The sequence below is a fragment of the Malurus melanocephalus genome, unplaced genomic scaffold, assembly GCF_030028575.1.
Source record: "Malurus melanocephalus ecotype Western Australia unplaced genomic scaffold, MMel_1.1 scaffold_196, whole genome shotgun sequence".
NCBI classification, from domain to species: Eukaryota; Metazoa; Chordata; class Aves; order Passeriformes; family Maluridae; genus Malurus; species Malurus melanocephalus.
Genome location: NW_026623428.1, coordinates 132,242 through 148,647, shown reverse-complemented (window position 1 = coordinate 148,647; position 16,406 = coordinate 132,242). Strand labels below are relative to the sequence as shown.

The 16,406-nt window shown below is 38.1% G+C and overlaps 1 protein-coding gene across 1 annotated transcript in view; it reads right to left on the bottom strand.

Moving 5' to 3' along the window:
* CACNA2D3 (calcium voltage-gated channel auxiliary subunit alpha2delta 3) overlaps positions 1–16,406 on the bottom strand; it is a gene marked incomplete at its 5' end in the record, with an annotated part of 215,312 nt that overhangs the window by 84,515 nt on the left and 114,391 nt on the right. The window contains 2 exons of the mRNA XM_057373420.1: positions 2,678–2,761; positions 12,955–13,029. Of these exons, the coding sequence (XP_057229403.1) occupies positions 2,678–2,761; positions 12,955–13,029 (159 nt within the window). The remainder of the gene's footprint in view (positions 1–2,677; positions 2,762–12,954; positions 13,030–16,406) is intronic.

The window sequence follows — 16,406 nt, the reverse complement described above, 5'->3', positions numbered from 1 at the left end:
ATTCATTCATGGTCTTATTTATTTGGAAAAAAAATATTTCATTCAGCTAGAAATTATGACAGAAGAATTTTAAGTGAGTTAATGAGAAAAAGGTTTCTATCCAAACTGAAACTTCTCCTCTTTGGTACTGGGTRTTTGCAGACCTTGCTGGAAGACACTGTTAACTTAATAAACTCATGCCAAAATTTTTGTTCCTAATAGAATGAATTAACAGCAAGATAGCAAGTATTGTTAACCTGGAAAATGAGCTGATATATTTATGACAACACTATTTCATGGTGAAAAAAAGTCTAACCTCACTCGGCCACCTTCTCCTCACTGGATCACTGCAGAAAAGCCATGTCTTCACCTTTCAGAGTAACAAGCATTATTGCTCCTTCAACAAAATATCTTTCAATCAATTCCTAGCAGCTCGGTTTCACTGCTGTAGTATGAGATCATTCTATATTCATTCAAAACTATGTAACCATTAAATTAATGTGGCAAAAAGTGAGAAAATGTTTTAATCAGCTTCCACAGAAATGTTTAATGGGAGAAAAATATACYAGTAGTAGTCTATGTTATTAAAAGCAGCTATATGAATACATTAATTCTTTCCCTCTGCAGTTGAATAAACAATGCTTTACTACCCAAGCTTGGAAAAAATCAGGAACATCAAATCCAAGGACTTGGGTGAAGCAGAGCCACATGTAGCTTGTTTCTGTGGTACAATTAAAAATTCATTTTTAAGAAACATGTTTTATAGGTGAAAGGCAAAGATTCAGATGACATGTATGTATATATTTTTATCAAACTGTGAAATAAAAATTTTGCAGCCTTCATACAGACAAAACTCAATTTTTGTTAGAAATTTTCAGAAAAAATGATGGAGTTTAAGGGTCTCAGTCAAAGGCAATAGTTAGGGAGAGCTGAATCTGGATTTTCGTGTGTATTCAGATAGAATCTCAATTATAAATAAAATTGGATTTTCAATGCCACAGAAATAGCTCAACTTCTACTAAGATATGATTAAAATGACAGATTAAAACTGTGAAAATTAAGCAGAGGAAGAAATGCAAGATAAAAAGGGAAAAAAAGAAAACAAACCAAAGAGAAATAGCAAGAAGAAAAATCATAAAGGTTTAATGAAGGGCAATCATGAAAGTTTAAAATCTGTGTATAACTACAGCAATAACATTTGAAAGCACAGAGGAAATTTTAAAAGGTCATTAGCAGAGAAACTGGTTGARCAATACATTATCAAAAATAAGAGAAAAAGCAGGGTATCAAACATGAAGCCAATGAGATTTCCAAGATTGCAGAAGGCTGCTACAATATACGAAAATCTTACGAGGAAACCTTGAATAGCGCGTGCATAGAAAATGACACAAAGCTATAAAAACGTTGGAAAAGTTTGTGTGTGCACTCCAACACAAAACTTTACCTTGGGAAGTCAAGTGGCCTCTGAGGAGAGGCCGAGGACAATCTATCACCTGGTGAAACAGACTCTGCTAAAACATAGATGAACTGTTTCACTATTCACAAAGGGGGTGGAGAGAGCGAGGAATGCAGGAGATATATTTTGTAAGGGAGAAAGAAAATATAGACTTATGTCAGAACAGGGATCAAGAAATTAGGACATCTGAAGAATGACAAGACCCCGGGGGCTGCCGTACGTGATCCATCCCAGATTTCGGAAGGACATGACAAAGTAAATATGGGAACCTTCAGTGGATGTATTGAAACCTCTCTGGAAAACAGAGGAACGRGGGACTGGAGAGAAGCTAACACAGGACTGATATTTGAGAAGGGACTGAGGAGACATCTATGAAAAATACAGACATGCAGTCGTGACTTTGGCAGGAGGGACCTTCTGGGAAAAACTAAATTACGGGACAGAAAGGAGAACAACTGGAAAGTTACGATTTAATTAAGGACAGTCAGCACAGATTCACACAAAASGAATCGTGCCTAACAAATCAGATTTATTGAGGAAGTGACAGAAAGACCAGGCAAAGGTTAAGCCATGGACATAAGGAAAGCTTTTGATACACTACTRCAGAAAAGGCTGAGCCTGAAAGGTAAGAAAGAATGAGATAAAGAGTAAACTATGGAGTAGATGGAGCACTGAAAAATGAGATTAAAGGGAAGCATTGTGTGATAGATACAGAGTTCACGCTGCTGCAGCTACCCATGTGTCTGAAATCAGTGAAACTCTGCTCTACACACAGGTCAAAGAACCCAATTTTGTTTATCAATCTTATGTCTTTAAATGCTGTACATTAAGTAAAACAGCTCTCACTACTTCCATTAAGGAAAGAAGGACCTCATGAAAAGAAGTTTAATAACTCATTTCTGAGTTTCAGCAGTTGTCTGGGGCAGCCCTAAGGAGACATTCTATTCCTGTTCCTAGTGCTGTGTTTGCTGTCCAGCAAAAATTCACAATRGGATGCATGGAGACTGCAAGGGTGATGAGTTTTACCAAAAATATGAAGAGTCTGTGTTTGTGGTATATGCATATGTGAGCAAGAAACAACACAAAACAGTTATAAATTTCTGGATGAAATAAAAGCATCTATTGTCCTTCCCTCCCTGGGAGCAGTCAGGTGGCCTCTCCAGGTTCTCTCCAATGACTTCTTAAACAGGTTCCAGGTACAGCAGTGGGATGCAACAATGTCTTCTGACAGGGTTTTCTTACCACATCATCTCTGTCTTCCCACTCCACCTCAGAAAGGTCCACACTGCTGTAGTTGGGCTTTCTTCGTTTCTTCCCCTCTTCATACTGGTATAAAAAAAAGGGTGAAATATTTAGCACATCCTGTTTTATTTGCACAACAATTTTTGTACCAGAAGATTAAAAAAAATTTGATGAATGCATGCTGATGGTGTGCAATACACTTWGGATCAGGTAGCTTAATTCAAACAAAGTGCACCAGACTGCTGCAAAAATGCTCCCTGYAAACTAAAATCCTCCATCTCATGATTATTTGCATGATCTCTTGCCATGATGCAGAGCTTTTCTTGGTGGACACACAGCATGGCCAAACTCAGCGGTTGTGCCTTCTTCTCTCCATATGGAAAATATGTGAGACCTTGGATCTTGCAGTTTATGTTAAATATCTCCACTTGGCTCTTTTAGCTGAACAGGAAGTTATATTTACTGTAATCTTATCAACAAAATGTTTACCCATTTCACTTTAAACAAGATAAGATGCAAGTCTTGGGAAGCATGGTGTTAACATTTGCTGATATTCCATTTTATCTGCAGCTTGGTGGGGAAAAGTAACACAGTAATAATGATAATGGAGGGGGGTTTATCACTGCTCACTGTTACGCTGTAAATTGCACGTTTAAAATAAACATTCTCATGACAAATTAATTTGGCACSGAGGTGTTTATAACATGGGAAACTCTGCCCTCTGCTGAACGTTCCAAATCACCACACAAACCTGCCTCAGCGGAAGAAAGATTTAGGAAGACTTCTGAATAAAGATCCTGACTGCTTAGGTAAAATTAGGAGACTCCTACTGAAAAAAAGTAAAATCGAGAGAGGATGGGCATAATGTGAAATCTTTTATCTTCTAAGAGAAACCACAAGTCTTCTTATGAAGTATGACAGGAGACACTGGGATGCTGTGAAATATCCCCAAATTGGTTTTCTGACTCCTCAGCAGCATCCCTTTAGGATACAAAATGTACCTGCAAGGCAGAATATATGGCTGATCCTCCTCCCTCAGGGCAGGACCAGCTTCACCATAAACCAAACCTGTCAGTGCTTGAGACGAGCAATTCATCACCTCAGCCAGTGGTGCAGGACTCTCAATCACCTTCTGCAGATCACAGACAGACCAAGGGAAAGCCTTGCTCTCTGAGCACTAAGAAGGTAATTCCCATCCTGGCTTTTTCATCTCTGAATAAAAAATTCTCATATAAAAGCCACAGATGTTTTTGTAGACCATGATACTTAAAAAACAGGAACAAGAAAAATCTTCCTGAATAGCAATTTTTTTTTTTTTTTAAATTGGCTACAGCATCATAATCACAGAGATTTTGAGATAGTCCTAGCACTGTAAAATTTCTTCTAGCACAGGTTTCACTGACCATCGTTAATTTTTGCCCATAAAAAATTGGATACTCCAACTTTTTTCTACAGACAGCTCTTTTAGGAAATTCTGTGGGATAATATCCTGAGTCAATTCTCACTCTTTCGAACAAAAAATCCTAGCAACTCTGTTGGTGTAAGTTGTGAGAAGTGTTGCAGATGCAATTGAAAAGTATTTTCATGTGTTTTTCTTGCCCTCTGCCAAAATCCTCTATTCTTGTAAYAAGGTTGTCTCCTTCTCATCTACTGCTATTCAACAGATGGGGGGAGATGTAAAGAWCTTCTGCTTTCAGCACACATCACACACCAGACTTTGAATTCAGGCAGCTCACTTCCACAATTAATTCTTACCCCATGACAGCCCTGACAGCCAGAGAGATAACTATACCCAAATACTGAAGCATAAAAATTGCAGCAAATATAATTAAATCTCACAAGAATAACATATGAGAGGATAGAATCCCCTTCATTACCAGGGCTTGATTTTCGTAGCTGTGTTTTGCAAGCCTTTCATTAGGGCTGCAGCTATATCAATATTATCTTTAATCTTTACAGGGAGGAACGACATCTATTCTCTGTGGCTGCACCAATTAACCAAACAAATCTTTGATCTGATTCAGTCATTCYAGCACAGAAATGGTTACAGTCAAGCTCTCGGACAGTGAGAGCTGAGCAATGTTACAGAGACATTAGCTGGGATCATYTGAGTAGAGCAAACAGCTCCTGTACTGATTCCAACATTTAATTACATCCTCCCTTGCAGATGTTGAAGAGCTTCTGGGCTATACTGTGTTCTCAGACATGTGTAAATCCCTGCTTAGGCCAAGAGGAGTTGATCTTGTGTGTCTGACAGCAGAAGTAGGCTAAAAAACCTAAGGTAAGCCATTTGTATCATACAGAWTATGGGGTTTGTATTGATTTAAATCATACAGTTTCCACACCTTGCACTCAGAGAGCAAAAACCAAAACCCAAAAGCAAACAAATGAAGATCTGGATAAAACATCCAAAGTTCTACCGGAAAGAATCAGAAGCATTCATGTCTTAAACATTCATAAAAGATACAAAGCCAAAATCCCGATGGTCAAGCAAGAGTTAGGCTCTATAAATATTCAAAGGAACTGAAAGTGCCCTAAATTGCATTTAGGACAGGAACAAATAAGGAATTGAGCAATTGCACTTTAGGGCCTACTGTTTAGTTCCCTACAGACGAATTCAATAAGTAAAGAACAGATTAATGTTATAGTTCAGAAAGGGACAGCAGAGAAAACAAAACCAACTTGCAGGAAGGATGGGATACRACATTTATTTCTATGTAAACTTCATGAAGATATCACCTTATTCCTAGCAGTAAATTTACATTATGCTTGCGCAATCAGGGTATCAAACATCAAGCAATTAGATCAAATATAAAATACTTCATAACAGTAATGTTAAAATGTCCATTCTTCTCTARCTTCTTCCTGGTTTTATTGCTTAACTAATTTCTTAGTAAAAGTTATTCRTGGACACTGAAGCAATTCCCCAGTTTTTAAAAAAACCATTCACCTATATCTTCTTTTCTGGTAGCAAGCCTAATCTAACCTTTTATCTCTGAGGCTCCTGGGTAAAGTGTAAAATRCTGATTGAAGCCTGAAGCCAAACCCATCTGCAAAATTACTATAAAGCATTGAAAAAAATCATTAAGAGACCCATTGGGAAAGATGGACACTAGGAATTATACCAAATTACTCTGATTTAAGTACAGGAGAAAAAGAGCTAGATTTAAATAAAATGCACACTGTTAATCTTTGGCTACTATAAAATATGTGATATTATACAGCAGTTAACCCCTGGGAKAGAAAAAAAGATACTGAAAAGTGTGAAATATATGGACAGAGGAAACTTTTGGTCTGCTCCAAACTACAGGATGGTTCTAACATTTTGTTGCTTGTGAGAAAAACACATGATTTGGTTTTTTTCATCAGAATGAGTTTTATCTTACTCAGTATCTTTTGTTTGAGACTGGGCCAAACTCTCAAAGCAGTGAGTGATTCAAACAACATGTGATGTGTGCTGCTTAAAGACTGAACCCCATTTTTCACCACCCTGCACACAACCATTTACATGTGCAATTATTAAATGCTTTGCTTTGATTTTTTGATTTTTTTTTTTTTTTTTAAACACAAGCAGTCCCAAACCATCTGCATTGAATGTGACCAGCCATGTGTTTATGGAGTCAGAGTGCAGCAATTTATGCAGGACAGAGYGAACCACGTCTTAACAGCTGCAATCTTGGGTCTAAGGTGATTGGAATTTCTCAGGCGTGCTCCATCTGGGAAATGGGGAGGTAGCAGAGAGCAAGTTGCTGTGATAGCAGCCTTRGAAGCATCACTAGATTTTAGTGACCTTTCCCAGMCACAATGTGGAATTAWCTGTGAGAAAAATATTCTAGTAAGGAAGTACCTACAAAAAAMCAACCAAAATCTAGAGAGGTAAAATAATTTGAAGGAAKAGGTCTCCTTTGCTAAGCTACTAAYGTGTACAAAAGTAAGGAATGAGATGCTGAAAAAACTCCCCCAATTTTAAAAGTTTCTTCTTTTTGAACCAGCACTTCAAAATTTCTATAAATCTGTATCAATCTCATCAGGCTTTGAGAATGGCCCCTTTTTCTTTTGTTTGGAGGATACAAATGAACACATGTGAGTCTGTTTTACGGAGTCTGAATTCTACATAACAAAATACACAAAATAATTGTCTCTATAACTGTAACTTGCATTAAAACATCCTGCAAAGGTATTCCTATCTATGAAGTTTGATAGGAAAGCTTGAATGAACGAATCTCAGAGGAGAAGTATAATTAACTAAAATTACACACTTTTCCACACAGTTTTAAATAAACAGAGACTGTATACACTGTCTTTATTSCATTTCCCTGATCTGGGCAGTTTCTCAGCTCCCTCCCTTCTCTAAGGCTCTGCACACTGAAGTCTCCACGTATTTATTGTCTGGGATAGGTTTGTCATGCAAAGCCTGCAGCTTTTGGGGTGGAACTGCTTTGGACCTGACTTCCCAYGGCCACTGCAACATCCAAAACCTTCGCCAGCCCTCCCAGCACAATCTGCTTTTCTGTCCCAGTGCAGGGACTGTGCAAGGGAAAAGTGGCATTTAAAATCAAACCAACCAACCAACAAAAAACCCAACAATAATAGTGAAAAATCCCCATCACTGCTTCACCTGTTTATAACCTGGTAAAATTACATCAACCCCAGTGACTGAGCTTTCATTCACCAGGTGCTACTTAGCTCCAGAACATTCTGCCTGGGGATATGTGTGAAGCAGCATCTTAATCTACATCACTACTGCTTGGCCTTTAAACGCTTTATTTGATTTGAAATACTTTTCTTCCTSCTCAAATGATCCTGTTTGTCATTTGTGATACTTTTATTTTGTGGTTTGCATCCAGTTTGCARCCTCAAATGTTCTCTTATTGATCTGCAGTTAGCCTTGAGTCTGTAGAACACCAATAGGTGTGCAGTCAAAAACCAAAGTTTCTTTCTATGTATAGAAACCTCCTTAGTTTAATATTTAAAAAAGGTAAAACCTTGATTTTCTTAGGAMAACAGGAAAAACAATTTCCCTTTCCAAAGTCAGATTTTCATGACCGACCTAYTAAGATGTTAATCCAGAAGTTCCTAGGTTACAGTTGGTAGTAAAAAAACAGTTATTTTGGATTGATTGTCTGTGCCAGATGGCACTGAAAAATTGCCACACTATGACATTTGCAGAAATACTGCAGAGAAAWGATGGCAACAGGAACCACCATGTCATTTGCTAGGGAAAAAGAGAATAATACAATTTTAGGTTTCCAGGCAGAGAAGCAGGAGGAATGTCCTGTACACAGGAGAACCSTCGAGGAAAACAATAGAACAGAGTTCTTATTGCACGTGTATTTAACTAACTCAGTCTACTTACCCTCCTAATGTGTGTTTGCTTTTCAAATGGTGCAGTAATGTATAAAATGGTAAAGCAATATGAAAATATACAGGRGGAAGTAAAAGTCAATACAAAAAACCAGTCTCACACCTTGAGCCTGGTCATGGAGTCCATGGGCTGAGCTCATGTTCTCAGGTGGATTGCAGTCAATTATCACWGCAACATGGATGTGATTTACTCCACTGAAGAAAACAACCCCTCTGTTTGGGATTTTATTTGCATTCTCGGGATTTATCATTTGGGATTATGTAAAACTGGCAGCTGCTTATAATTATTTGGGGTTTGAGTAGAAATAATTAAAAACATCTGCCTTTATCTTAATACTACCAGACTTAAACCCATGAGCTCAGTTATACCTAACTTCAAAGCTGAAGGCAAAGAATAAAAGAAAGCTTCACATATTGCTAACAAATTCTCAGTGATTCATTTATATGTACAACCAGTTATTCAACAGCCTTCAAACCTTTAATTATCTTTTAAATATATGTAATTTTGCACTTCTAATTAGATAGCAATTTAATGCTCTCACAGGGATTCAGATGGGCTGTCTTTTTTGAAATGTAAACTCCAATAGGAATAATCATTGGCATTCAAATGATTGAATTCTTCAGTTATTTAAATGAACGTGAGGCATTTACACTGTTCAAATAATTTAAATATTCTGCTGTCAGCTACAGCTGTAGAGTTTTATGGAGTCAATGAATAAAGCAAGGGTAAGTGTAGGTTATCTTACGTTCCAGGCGGGACTCCCCAGAGAGAAATGAGATTTGCTGCTTCTGAAAGGCTAACACTGCTTAAGTGGGGCATTAATGTTTCCCCTGACACTTGGATCTCTCTGTTTTTCTATATTAGGAGAAACAAATTTTCCTGGAATTTACAGCTACAAAAGGCTTAATACTGATCTAGAATCTTCAAACGCTGCAGGTCCTTCAGCTTAACACAACACTCGGTGACAGTCCACATTGTAGGGYTGAAATGGAAACTTAGGCACCTAAACCAGCAAGATGTTTTGGTGAGGGCACTGCAATATATGCAGGCTTTTGATTTCTGAGTGTAACTTTTCCAATCAAGACTGATCAAATTAAAGCTGTGCATCCTKGTACAGAAAGCAATGCATCCGTTGAATTCATTTACAGTGCTGAGAGAATTCAGAAACAGCCATTCATAAACCCAGATTACAGACCTTCCAGAGCTTGTTTTGAGAGTAAGAATAAGTGTCTCCTTCTTCTCAGAGATAGAGGATTTTGATTTAAACCCAGAAATGTTACCAAATCTTTAGTAATCAGGGATGTTATTAGATTAATTCATAAATCAGAASACATTTTTAACCTTAGATTTATTTTAAAATGTTAGAATGTGAGTAAGATATGCACTTTTTATTCAAGAACATATGCATTTGTCTTTAAATGCATATTTTCTTTAATTAAGAAACTTAGGCACCTTGTTCAGAAACTTTGAGGATTCTAGCCTAAACGAACCTAGTATTTACTGAAAAAAAAGCCTCAGTTCCACACCCTGAACAAAAACGTAAATCCCATTGCTAACTATGAATCAAAAAAGCCACAGAATTCATAAAAAATGGTGACAATCTTGCTATTATTCATTGAAAACCACGCAAACATCAGGGCTGAGAGGCCACAACACAAATCCCAAACACCAGGTGAGGTTCACAGCGGTGTTGATCTGTGCCTGTGGCAGACACTCATCTTCCAGTGACATTCCTGAATTTCCCTGTAATCCCACGATGCTTCCCTAAGGAAGCAGATTTCCTCTGGCACCAGCCTTTGACAGACTGCGCTGTGACAGTGGCAGTAATGAGCAATCAGCCACAATTAATGTGGTGGCTGTTCTCAAGGGCACGTAAAAAGTATCACTTGTTTCTCAGTCTTCCTTTACAATCAGTAAACTCATTGGCAAACTGTAACATCATCATCATGACATATTTCCATTTTTAAATTTCACGGTGTAACACCTGGCACACCGCAAGTGTAAAGAGGCTCCTGAAAAGCAGATTAAACCTTCCGTGATCACAGCTGAGGAGAACTGCACATTTCAACATGGGGAAGGAACCTCAGAAACCAAGTTAAGAAAAGCTTCAAAATTCACTTTAGAACTCCGAAATATACATATATATATATACACTCCCAAATAAATATATATACACATATATATACATATATACACACACATACACACACACACACACACATATACATATATAAATACACACACATATATACATATATACATATATACATATATATACATATATATATACACACACCCACTTATATATACATATATATACATACATATATATACATGTATCTATATATACATATATATACATATATCTATATACACATATATATACATATATATATATACATTACTAACAGTAGGTTGCGGTTTTCAAAGGAATACAAAATCCAAAGCTACATCATACAACTGAAAACATTCTCTCGTTGAAAATAAAACACCACTGTGTAAAAATATAGACTTTTAGCCGGTTTCAGCACACAGGAGCACTCTGATTTAGCGGATTTTTTTAATTATTTTTCCCRTGAGCGCGGCTCCCCCCGGGAGCGCCCCTGGTTGGAGCTGCGGCGCCACCTCCCGGGCAGTGCCGGCAGTGCAGCCCCGCGCACGGAGCCCCGAGAGCAATTCCCGAGGGATTCTCATCCCTGAAGGATAATAGCTTTTACAAATTGGAGCCAACAAGATCTTTCTGCTCGCCCCAGGGTCCGGGGGCTGCTCCAGTATCGGCAGCGATCGCTGCGAGTGTCCGCTGGGGTTTAGGGAGCGCCTTCCTCTCCTTCCTGCAATCCCTCCCACCTGCTGCCCATGGGCACCCARCCTGGCATCCTCACTGAAAGCCAACTTTATTAAAAAAAAACAGCAAAAGAAACAAGAGACGAAATCTCCAAGAAAAGCATTTTTAAGGAATAACCCAATAGAATAATCAGCACAAAAATGTGGCCAGCTGATGATTGCATGCACTGCTCAGTGTTAGATAAAAATCTGGTGCAACAGGAAGCATTCTGGGCTGTTTGCTCTCCTGCCTCTCTGCTCTGTGTCCCAGAAGACAATTGCTTAAAAGGCAGTACATCAGMTTCAGAGCTAATAGATACGGGGTTAGCAACTCGGGAATTCAGTAATATTCTAGTTTTACATCACTGACWGAAAATATAATAACAGGATAAACCAATGTGGGTCARGTCAGTAATCAATGGAACTTGAATRTAACGCTAAGACAAAAATAATTTTAGATAGTGYCTGCAGTGAATTATCTAACTCCAGATCTACAGGCCTATTCTCACACAGTTATTGTCACAAATTTCATGGAATGTTACAATGGTATCAGGATTTGGCCTGCAATATTAAACCAAGGGCCCAGGCCAGCAATCACTTCACTCCCAAAAACTCCACTGAAGTCAACAGAAGACTCTCATTACCCACCACTGACAGAACCCAGAGGTAAAAACGACTCTTCCAAAAAACTGAAACGAACAGACCACGAATATATCACAACGAGCTCCCCTGGCTGACAGCTTGTGGGCTACTGCCCAACAGTTTGATTGTAAAAAGAATCTGTTGTGTAAGGTAATGGAGTAAGTGCCTTCAGGATGTGCATTTGGTGAGGGGYAGGAACAGCAAACCTCACCTTCTGCCTCACTAAAGCATAACATCAGAAATTAAGAGGAGGGTAACACCCTCTTCCAGCCTAATTTAAAGCCATCCACTGTTCCTTTGTTACCTTGTGTTTTTAAAATGTCTATTATATAATGAATAAATATGAATAATTTTTAAATAGATAATTTGCCAGAAGAGAAAGGGACACTACAGCAAAGACATGCGTTCTCAAACTGAGGTAGAGAGAGAACTTCCAAATATATTCCCATGGCTTGCAAACCCAGGACATCACAGTCACCCACTGAAGTTTCCCGGTTGCACATTTCATAAAATCTACTCCAGTTAAAAACTAAATGAGGGAACAGTAAGTACAAACACAAATTTTAATTTTGTGTGTAATTCCTTCCTAAATCATACAAAGACAAATTCTTTTGCTGGTTGAAAACTTCAGTTGTGCTAATGACTTAATAAATCATGCTTGCCAATAATTTTATTTTTAAATTTAATTATCCACCCGGTCAATAATTCTGTTTCTTACTGAAATATTGTTGARATGGGACATTGCTTGGAGTGCCTGGGTGAGAAGCACACGTGGCAGCCATGTGGATACAGCAGTGAAATATTAATGCCAATGCTTTGCTGGGAGTCAGCAGTGATGGAACACTTGGAAGGGCTGTTCCTAAACAATGATGCAACCAGGAATGCTCCAGCCCTCTGGGGTGTTAACTTGAYAAACATTTGAGTAACAGGAACTTTATTTTTCTTGCTGTGATTAATGCAAACAAGATGATAAGGGAAACTAAAGGTAAAAATTGCTGCTATTTCTCTTTTGGTACAGAAAATCCCTAGTGTTCCTGTTTTGCTTAAAAATAGGCTTTATTGAAATTTCTGCACATATATTAAATTAACTTTAACACTTTAGCATGACAAATAGGGGTTATTACACAGCACTAGAGCATTCCAACATTCCATTTCAATGTAAAATGAACATAATTACAGCAATTTTTGGCTTTGCTATTTTGCTGTAATGGAGGTCTGCATCTTTTGCAGAAGCAACTTGTATATTYATTTTCCTTGGGGTTTCTTTCATGCTAAGTGCTGTTTCCAAACGTAAATTTACCAAAAACTATGATGTAGTATGAAGCAATATAAAGTAACTGATCTAGTGTATTTAATTTTTAATAAGCATTATTAACACTAAGGAAAAAAACCCAAACAAATACAACACATATAGTTAAATAAAACAATTAATAAATAACATTCTTACCAAAGGCCTTAATTCTGGGTGAGTCAAAATATATCCATTGTTTGTAATTGCAAAAGCATATCCATGAATACCCAACTGTAAAAGAAAATGAGAAAGAAATAGTAATTAACAAGGTCTCCAGTAAATCCTTGCACAAAAATCAGGCAAGAATTTGGCTGTGCAGGGCAGTTGGCAGTCACAGCCCTTACCCACACAGAGTTTTGTTATAGCATAGGAAAGATCTTTCACATTTTGTGCAAATGAGAACCTGTCATTGTGATGAATTCTGCACACAGCACAATTTTAAACTGCCCCACAGCTCTGCTATCCAGGGCAGCTGTTCCTGYRTGTGCCAGAGGGAATTAYACACATGTATAMATAYATAATAATCTATATATGAGGTGCCACAGTGTGTGGCATACACAGAACATGTGACAGGGCAAAGAGAACCTGGAATTTTGTCAATTCCTCTCTTCCTGTGAGTGCACAGCTTCACCTGTGTTGGTAAAGAGCTGAACCCGAAGATAAGGAATGCACAGCTACAGTAGCAACAGTGACCTGTCCTATGTGACATTCACATCTTCCCTTCTAAAGGCTCTCTGCTCATTCCAGTTCAGCTGGAGCCACAGAAGGCAGCTATTTCTGCTAAAGAAATTCCTCCAAATTCACATTTCTGTACTGAGTGGGACTGGGGGAGATTCCTCGAGAGCAGTGAAACACTGGATGAGGCCTAGCAGTGTCAAATTTAGCATTGTACCTATTGGAATAAAAATACTGGTCTGTATAACAATATGCCTATTACACAGCTGATTGCATCCACTGAACACAATAAATGTGCTTTTAAACCATTTGTGTGGTCATTCAAACACCCCTTCTTAGCATAAACCTGCTGCTAATGTAGGCTTTTTCTACAGGTTCACAATGTATCTCTTGCCATGCAGAGCACATCTTCCAATCCCTCCTCACTCATTTTTTTCAATTCTGAAGAAAGGTAATTTCTTATGTATTTTTATTTAAGCATCTCAAGACACTGAGGTATTAAATCGCAACCAAACCAAACCAAACCAAACCAAAACAAACCAAACCAAACCAAACCAAACCAAACCAAAAATCAAACTTGAAAGTCCAACAAAATCTTGCTTTGATATTTACATTTTTCACTACTAAATCATTTTCTTTTACTTGAGTGTTATTCTTAAATGCTTTGCTGAACTGRGCYTTTAGAAATWTGTCTGACATGAAGCAACTTGAGCAAGGCTGAAAAGCCAAAATCCTTTTTAAAAGGCAAAAAAAAGAGAGCACGCTTATTCTGTAATTTCTGGAAGTACAAACCAGGGTATGATATTATGGCAAGGTCACAGGTAAAACATTCCAGGTTAATTTATAGTGTCTCTGTATGAATGATTGTATATAGGCAGCTGTGTCTGCCACACAGAAGATTGTTTCATAAATTGGTGKTTTTCCTAAAGCAATAAACTTCAGGGAGAGCAACAGAAGGTGATATGTTCTTGGCATCTCTTCATAAAGGAGTGATAACCAAAATAATAACAGTGGACATATTTTAGCTGTTTTAGTGTGACAAGAGTACAAGCTGTTGGCTAAATATCAGGTCTCAAGTATAATTGTCTGTGTAGATAAGTGCAGGATGACATCCATGAAAGGGAAGGCAGGTAAGGAAACCAYTGTGGGTGGTATAATTCACAGGAAAAAAACATTTGCCTGTTTGAGGCCTGCACAGGACCYGAGGGTAGTATTTCATTGTGTTCTGTGCAATGTGTGAAACTGCACAGTCTCTGCAGGGTCTGAGAGATGATACCACTCACAGCAGCACTGACATGTYAAACCTTGACTTCTGTCTCTGAATCACAGATTCAGAAACAAAAAAAACTTCTCCTAACTGTTGTAAAATGTCACATGAAGGTCAATTATCATTAAATCCAACCCCACCTTACTCAGGAGAAACTGCCACTGACATCTGGGGAAGTTTAGTCAAGATAACAACTGCTGAATATGGCTTATTGCTATTATTCATCKTCCTCAGCAGAAAATCTGCCTCATCCAGGCTGGGAGGATTCCAAGSCAGCAGGTTTCTATTTCCAACCAATCATTTTATATCCCTGTGGGAATATTTTGTCACGTGTTGCCTCTGCAGGAAGGGGTCCCAGGGGTGATTATGCTTCTGCAATTGCACAGACTTTGTTTATGGGATGTGGGACTGGAAGTTATAACTCAAGTGATCTCACTTCCCCAACTGCATTGCACAACACTGSTGCCTCCTGCAAGAATCCTCTCTTGCAGCACATCCCTCAATAGAAAACACACCTTCAAATGGAAAGTCTAATATTCAGCAAGAAGAACATATATTACTTCCACAGAAAAAACTAATTATTAAATAAATTCTCCTTTTCTGAATCAGTCTCACTCTGTTACTATACCTGTTATTCAGCCCTCCCACTCTCTCTGGGTTTTTATATTCAGGCTTTGTTTCAATCTTACAGATTCTCAGGAATAACATCACTGTGAGATGGCTTTTCCTATCAGCCAAGGGTTTATTTTTGCATGTACCACAGCATTGTTCTTCTTCCTGACCACAAATGAAACTTGCTCTCCCACAGCTCCTTACAGGCAACCCCAAAGATCATTTCAAATTTGCTCCTTTCTCTTCTACATTCTACTGACTGAGTGCACTGAGAGTGTTGCCTGTTATTTATCCCGAGCTGCAGTATCTCTGTTACTGTTCTGATATCAGTGTGCAGAATTCTGCTCCCTCTTCTCATAGTCTGAAGCTTTTTTCCCCCGGGACAGGTTTTTTCTCCCTTTCTGTCCTGGGTTTGCCCAGCACCAGGCCTTGAGGGATCCAGATCACAGGAAATTGCTCCAACACACCTTACCAACATTACTGCCACTCTTTCATGCATTATGATTACAATTTTTTAAAAAATTTAAGCTCTCCAGTTACTGCATATTGATCTGATCACATTGATTTGGTAAACCCTAATGCATTCAAATTAAAATTAAAATTGATAGGAGGAATTTTTATGTGAGAATATTGGAAGGCACTCACAAGTCAGCTTCTTTCTCCACCCTCTTAGAAATCACAAAATGAGAAGACGGCAGACAATTAAGAGAAAAGTATGATATACAAATTTATGCTCAGTACAGGTGCTGTCAAAATGTAGCATTCCAATGGCTGGCCTCTTCAGCAAAGGCTGTCTACAATATTGAGTTATGTGCTTGTTTGTCATTAAAAAAAATCCACTAGGAATTACGTGGAAAATATTAATTTCATTTTCATTTGTGAATAAAACAGTATTATAGTAAAACATCCGAATTTCATTGTAGAACTGCCACTGAGTTTGGAAAACTTAGTCAAAGAACATATCTAGCAAATACTGGATAACAGAGAAGGAACCACTAATCTGGTGAGGCAGGAACTTGTTTAAGTTCCTGCAATGTGCCACTTTCTTTAATTC